At 44.3% G+C, this 7,791-nt stretch overlaps 1 protein-coding gene across 1 annotated transcript in view; it reads right to left on the bottom strand.

The window, feature by feature from the left end:
* Nucleotides 1-6,827: 6,827 nt before the first annotated feature.
* Nucleotides 6,828-7,791, bottom strand: part of magi1b (membrane associated guanylate kinase, WW and PDZ domain containing 1b) — a gene marked incomplete at both ends in the record, with an annotated part of 165,268 nt that continues 164,304 nt past the window's right edge. The window contains one exon of the mRNA XM_083908072.1: nucleotides 6,828-7,016. Coding sequence (XP_083764198.1) covers nucleotides 6,828-7,016 — 189 coding nt within the window. The remainder of the gene's footprint in view (nucleotides 7,017-7,791) is intronic.

Below are 7,791 nucleotides of genomic sequence, written 5' to 3'. Positions count from 1 at the left end.
TGAGCTCAGGAGACTTGGCCGGCTCGGGCAACGCGGCCTCCAACCCGTTGGGCTTCTCGTTGCCGCGGCTCGGTCTCTCGGGCGAGGCGTACCGGCGGTACGGGTCCGAGGAGTGGGCGTGGCGTCTGGCGGGAGAGTGGTGGCGAGTGCGGTGGGGGGATCTGTGGCGGTAGGGCGAGCGGCGAGGCGAGCGGTAGGGCGAGCGGCGAGGCGAGCGGTGAGGCGAGCGGTGGTGCCCGCGGTGCTTGTCCGGAGAGCGACCGCTCCGGTGTCCCGCGTGGCGGCCGCCGTCCAGGGCGTTCTCCGCGCTGCGGGAGCGGCCGTGCTTCCTGTCCGGCGAGCGGTGGCGACTGCGGTGGTGTCCGCCGCCGCCGCCGCCGGTAGTGGTGTGGTGGTGGTGGCGGCCGTCGCTTCCCTTGTCCTTCTTTCGGAACACGCCAAACGGGTCCTTCCCCTTGGACTTCTTCTCCTTGTGTCTTCCGGTGCTGGTTTTCTTGTGCGGGGAGCTGTGGCGGTGGTTGGAATGGTGGTGCTTGCCGGCGCGTGCGTGGCTCGACTCCTTCTTTCGGCGGGATGGTTGTTGGGGTTCTGGTGGGTAGCTCGACTCCGACGGCTCGTCGACTGGGAGCGCGGCGCTCACTTCCGCAGCGTTTGGTAGCCCTGCGGCTGGGATGGCTGCGCTGCCGTCGTTAGGGCTGCCGTCTGCAACAGAGTACGACAGATACAGACCAGGGCAAAGACGATGAGACAATCGCACAAACAGACTCTGGGAAGCTATTTGTTCGGCTTCCACCGTGAAGTCATGCTCAAAACCACTCAGATATGAAGCTGAGGACATTGTCAATGGAAGCCATTCGGATGTTAATGCCAGCAAAGATGGCCAACTGTTAGACGGCGGAGCGAAAAAAGCCAACATTAGTGTAGCTCACACATGAGAGGAAGAGACAGTCAGTACGTTTATGTGACGAATGTTTATTCGAATAAAAGTGGACTAAAAAGTATGTCATTAGCCAGACTTAAGGCGCTTTTCCATTATACAGTTCTAGCACTACTCGGCTTGGCTCCATCCATCTATCCATCATGCTAGTTAGCTTGTGAGCTACTAAACTAGTATCTATCTATCTATCTATCTATCTATCTATCTATCTATCTATCTATCTATCTATCTATCTATCTATCTTTAGCTAGCTAGCCAACACAAAAACATGGTGTGACACGCCAACATTTTCCAGTTTGTTGCTTTCTTTCTTTTAGCTAGCTAGTTTTGCGCGTTTGTCGCGTATAAAAACAACGTCACGGCCGTATTATGACGACTCCGCCCACATTGAGGAAGTCGTGGTAAAGCAACGTGACTGATACCAAACTGAGTAGAGCTAGTACTGTATAATGGAAAAGTGCCAGAGAACATACCAAGCTAATGCTCTTGGGGGTCAATTTAGTAATTTCCCCCAAACTTAGCGCTCGTGGAACGTTCCACACTTCCCGCCCCCCTTTGACGCGGAGGTAATAGACGAGGCTAACTGAATTTAGAAGTTATCGGACGCTCCCAAGACATGGAATGGTACCAACTAGCTAGCAGGTAAAGTTGTTTTGGTTTGTGATGTAACCTAAAGTGAATATCGCCACCTAGTGGAGAATAGTCATATGCTTCTTTAAATTCAATGTTGTGGTAATTGAAGTGTGTTGGTAAAAAAAACAAAAAAAAACGTACTGACTGACAGAGTTGTGAAGGAAGAGACGAGTTACCCACGACAAACCTGCACCCAGGGGTCGAAGCAGAATGGGACGCGGCCGGTTGAGTTGGTCCGTGCCAACCTGCTGCTGCTGCTGCTGCTGCATGGTGGTGATGATGATGATGTCGCCTGATCGTACTGATTAGCCATGCTCTTTCATGCACTGACATGATGATTTAGACACTTTCGGAAAAATAAAAACAAAAAACCCTGACACTTTAACGCTAAAGCCTTAGGCGGCATTTTCATTAAACAAGTTTCTTAAGGTTTTTTTTTTTTTTTACCTCTAAACAGTCTGGGACACAAGGAAAAACTAATTTTAGCCACTTAACGAAAAAAAAATATCTCAAGAAAATGTTTTTGCCGCTTTTTCCTCATCATCAGACAACATTTTCTGAAGTTTCTCTTCCACAACAAACCCCATGGAGAAAATCACCGTTTTTTAAAATCACAGCACACAGAAGTTGTTCCGTCACTTCTGCCTCCGTGAGAACGTTTAAACGAGTTTTTCTTTGCGACTTCGGTGTTTGAAAAACCCTCTTTTTCAGATTCACCTCGGTGACACAAACTTACCGACGGAGGCAGCAGCAGCAGACCTGCAGCCCCCGTGATCCCCGTGAGTGTAAAAAAACGATGATTTTCTCAATGGGGGTTTGGTGCAGAAAAGATAGCGGGGGGCGACAAAGTTCAGTTTCCTGCCAGAAAACGCAGTCGAACGGCGAGATAAAGACATTTTTAGAGTCGATTAAACGTAAATGCATGCGTCTCAGGCTGGTTTTTACGATGACGGTTGACCCGTAATCTAGCGTAATCTAGCTCAGAAACTAAGACATGAGAAAACTAGCGTAAAACAAAGCAGATTTTCCTCCGGTGCAGACACACAGTTATGTTATGCGTGAAGAATCCCATCACATCGGCTTCGGCGGCGGCGACGACACACTGGCGGTGCAATTTTTTAGGGTGAATGGATTTATGCGCATGGAGTTCGAACACACACACACACACACACACATTCTTGTACTTGCTGCATACTGAGGACCAGCATTTCCACTTTATAAATCAACACAATTACAAATATCTACTTCATGAACGACATCTACAAAGAACTACTGTTTGCAGTACCATAAAATGTTTTCAGGTGGAGCCCCAGAGCAAAAAAGGGCTGGAAAACTTTTTCGATTTTATTTTATTTTTTAAATTTTTGGACCAACATTTTACAAAAACGTCATACTATACTACGTCAACCAAAATTTAAAAAAGAATTTGACAAAAAAATTTTGGTCCAAAATTTTACAAAAACGTCATACTATACTGTCTTCCAAAATTAGAAAAAAAAAATTGACCCAAAATTTGAAAAAGAAAATTGACCCAAAATTTGAAACAAATGTTTTACCCAAAATTTGAAAAAAAAAATTTGACCCAAAATATTTGGTCCAACATTTGACAAAAACGTCATTCTATACTATGTCGTCCAAAATTTGAGAAAAAAATTTGACCCAAAATTTTTGGTCCAAAATTTAACAAAAAACAAAATTGGATCCAACATTTGAAAAAAAAAATTTGGTCCAAAATTTGAAAAAAAAAAATTTGGTCCAAAATTTGAAAAAATAATTTTGGTCCAAAATTTGAAAAAAAAAATTTGGTCCAAAATTTGAAAAAATAATTTTGGTCCAAATTTTTTTTTTCAAATTTTGGACCAAAATTATTTTTTCAAATTTTGGACCAAAATTATTTTTTCAAATTTTGGACCAAAATTATTTTTTCAAATTTTGGACCAAAATTATTTTTTCAAATTTTGGACCAAAAATTATTTTTTCAAATTTTGTGTCCAACATTTGAAAACAAAAATTTGGTCCAAAACTTGAAAAAAAAACTTATGGTCCAAAATTTGAGAAAAAGTTGTCCAAAATTTAAATTGAGTATAGCATGTTATAGCAACCTAAGGAAGTGATTTCAATGAAAACAAATTGAGGACCGGCCAAAATGTCCTCACTCCGTAAAAATGACCTCACTTTGTTGGTTAAAAACCCTCACTGGTCCTCAGTATGCCGCAAGTACAAGAACACACACACACACACAGATTAGGATGGAGAGAGAGTCAGACGACAGCGAGGGAACAGCTACAAACCGTGGTCTGATTCTGCACAGTGGCCTCCCCCATCTTGTCATTTCTCATACATGCAGTGAGATGGGGAGCGACCGTCCCTGAAGGGAAGAACGACAAGAAGAAGAAGAAGAAGCCCGGCGCAAAAAAAAAGAAAAAAAACAGAGGACGAGAGGAGAGGATTCACAAAAACAGAAACAGAGAAACAGAGAGAGAGAGAGAGAGAGCACACAAGTTTAGATCACCAGGAAAAACAAACCGTGGAAGGAAAAGAAAAACAACAACAACAACAACAAAAGAGTGAAAGTTATCGTGTTGATTTTTTCAATGAAAAAAAATTGTGTTTATTTAATCACCGAGTCATCGAGAAATAAAGAGACAGTCCAGGAATTGCACCCCAAACCCTTCAGCAGTGGAAAACACAGAGTTACAGAGAAAAGTCCTGCACGCGCACACACGCACACACACGCACACACACACACACACACCTAAAGATGTGGACACAGAAGCAGCAGAAACAGAAAATAAGAACAGTGACTCGCACACATTCACGACGACAGAATATGAAGCTGGTTTTTTTTTGTTGTTGTTTACACGTCGCTGACAGAAATAAAAATAAAAAAAAAGGCTAAAAAAAAACGTACAGTGATCCAAAAATACACAACTTTACATGAAGTTACAGTTTACGGCTGACCCGAATGCCTCCTCCCCCCTCCACCCCGAGCTAGCTAGCCCCGCCTAGCCTAGCCTAGCTAAGCTAGCTCGTTATGAGTTTTGGGCGCTGTGTTTGGATTAAATGTCAGATTAGATTCGGACGAGGATTCGGGATTATTAAAAGTGTATTGACACTGTTTGTACAGTAGATGGCGCTAAAGTAGATGACGCCTGTTGTAAAAAAAAAATGGAATTTAACATATTAGCAATATAAACAAAGAGCAGGCAGCTATTCTCGCGGTTTCTTTTTCCTAAAACGCACACAACTTTATCCACCAATTCCACACAAAGTGTGGGCCCCCTAGTGGGCGGTGCTGGTACTGCAGGTGGGCCCTGACGTACGACAGATTTCAAGAAACACTTTTTAAGGCTAAAACAAAGCCACAGCGTTAAGATTGCGAGTAATACCTTTGCTTCGTGTGCCCGCTCGTGCGGAATTCGGCTAAATCGAAAAGTTGGAACGACGGCTAACGGGAACGACGACGTAGCCACTGCGTATGATTTCAGTGAAAACGCTGAAATCGCGCTGCTGGCTTTTTATCGTGAGAATAAAACGTGGTGTCTACAAATACATGAATGAATGAGCGGTGGTTGGTGTAAAAAAGGAGGAGGAGTCTTTAAACAGCCACTTAGTCGGACTGGATTCGGACTGGAACCGGACTGGAGTTGGACTAAGCGCGGTCTGCGGTGAACACCAGGTCTGAGCGCTCTGTAATCAGTAGCCATGGCGTTAAGATTACGTGTAATATCTTTGCTTCGTGTCTCGCGCGTGCTAAATTCGGCTAAATTAAAATGTTGGCGCACCGGCTAACGGAACAACGACGTAGCCGCTAGCTACGTGAGATTTTAGTGGAAATTGACGCGCTGCTGTGGCATTTAATGCTTTTTAACCATTAGAATAAAACGTGGTGTCTACAAATACATGAATGTTTGAGCAGTGATTGGTGTAAAAAACAAAAGGAGGCGGAGTCTTTAAACAGCTACTTCGTCGGACTGGATTCAGACTGGAACCGGACTGGAGTCGGACTAAGCGCGGTCTGCGGTGAACACCAGGTCTGAGCGGACGATGTCAGTCAAGATTAAGATTAAGGCGACTTTTAAAAAAAGGTAAACATAAGCGTGAATATTCCGTCGTCTCCTGTTTTATGAGAAGTTTTCCACGGATTTTCAAGTATGGACGGAGGAGGAGCTACGTCGCACATGACGACGGGAGGCAACGACGTCCTGTGGTAAAAAAACGACTTTACCGTAAAACTAATCCTGTCCGAATTGTGCTTTAGTTGTCGCTAACTTAGCGTTAGCTGCGAGTATAAACGGGTATTCGGGTCAGCCCGGGCACTGGTGCAGGTACGGGGGGGGGGGGGGGTGAGGGGGCACATTCTTCTCCCAAAGAAAACAACAACTGTTCAAGACAAGTCAATGCATCTCCACTCAAATCCAGTAAAAAATAATAATAATAATAATAATAAAAAAACACACGTTAATAATGACTTACGGTAAAAAAAAAAAGTTCCATAAATATTATGGACAATAGACAATAGAAGGAGAGGGAAAAAAAAAAAAAAAAGTAAAATCCGATTTACACTTTTTGACAAGTTCATGCAGCAATAAACTTTGTTATCCATTAATATGCGGCTCGACTTCATCACGGCTCTGTACACGGAACAAAAATACTTGTAAAAATGCCTCTATTCGTCTTCTCTTTTTTTCATCATCACTGTACAAAAAACGTCTCTCTCTCTCTCTCTCTCACAGCTTTTCAACGACAACAGTGAAAAGGAAAAAAAAAAAGTGAGTTTGTCTCTGATGTGGAAAAATAATACAGAATTCTTCTTCTTCTTCATCTTCAGGACACAGATCTCACGTTTTTCTTCAAAACCCTGACAGAGTTCAGTAGCTTACATTCACCTTCAATAAATACTATAAATACGCGTCCCGTTTTACCACAGGACGCGGCGAGAGGATCGGGGGGGGGGGGGCAGTTGGGGGGTGCGTTTGTTTTCGGTGGATGTGTTTTTACTGCGTCACCCGACACGGAGAAAAAAGACATTGATTCATGTAAACAGTTTCTATGGAGCAACTGAAATCAGACACCACCAACCAAACAAACAAACAAACAAACAAACACCGCCACCACCGCCACCTCTTTCCTGGAAAGTCCCAGTGGAATGGTTTCACCCAGAAAGGCGAGAAGCGACAGAGCGCCCGGGCGACAAAACTCAAAACAAAAATCATCATTCAAACGCCCCCCACCCGTCCACTGTCCCACTGGGGCCTCAGGGCGTGAACATGGGTGAGAAGGGAACGTTTTCGTAGATTGACCCACCATATTCCGGCACGGAGCCGTCGCCCCGCTTGAGCACCAGGTGGACGCGGCGGCCGCCGCTCTTGATGAGCTCGATGGCGCGGGCGTGCTTCATGCCCTTCGTGCTCTCGCCGTTGATCTCCAGGATCTCGTCGCCGACCTGAGGAGACGGGGGGGGGGAGGGTGACACGGGTGAGGACGTTCACAAATTCTTGTGGTACGATACAACAGCAAAACTGCAGCATTTCCCCCCCTTTAAGTTAAAGGTGCATTATGTAATAAATCTAAATCAACTGGCCGTAAAATCCTCCTAATATGTCACAGAGACTCAGGAATAATGTTCATATAACAAACTGAACTCACCAACAACAACAGTACAGACAAAATATTTGCATAAAAAAAAAAATATGTTGCAGACTGCAAATCATGTTTATGTTTTGAAATCATGTGGCGCCACCTACTGCCGTCTACCAATCATTGCAGTCGGTAGAGTCTCAGCTGCCGAGGCAACCACGGGTTGCCAGTTACGTCAGAAAAACGAGACCAAAAAGACCTCGGCGTTTTGAACTTGAACGTAGTAACCGTTTTTGGCCACATTCTTACATATGGCGCCTTTAAAGCTACAGTACGTAACTCCAACTGAAAACAGGGGCGCGTCAATGTCACGTGTCCAACAACAATATCACTCGCTCAGTTTTACACGGTTTAAGTTAACGAAAAACAACGTTCGCATGCACAGTTTAATCAAGCTAAGACCTTAGTCTGACTAAGACGGGAAATCTTCCAGAACTTGCAGTCCTAAGATTAGCTCGATCTTAGTTGAACTAATGTTTACATTACATTAAGAAAACCAAATTATGGTCTTAGTCTGACTAAGACGGGCAATCGGACAACTTGCAGAGTCCTAAGATTGGCTCGATCTTAGTCGGACTAAC

The sequence above is a fragment of the Microchirus variegatus genome (assembly GCF_963457635.1).
Source record: "Microchirus variegatus genome assembly, chromosome: 21".
NCBI lineage: Eukaryota > Metazoa > Chordata > Actinopteri > Pleuronectiformes > Soleidae > Microchirus > Microchirus variegatus.
This window is presented reverse-complemented; position numbering and strand designations above follow the sequence as displayed.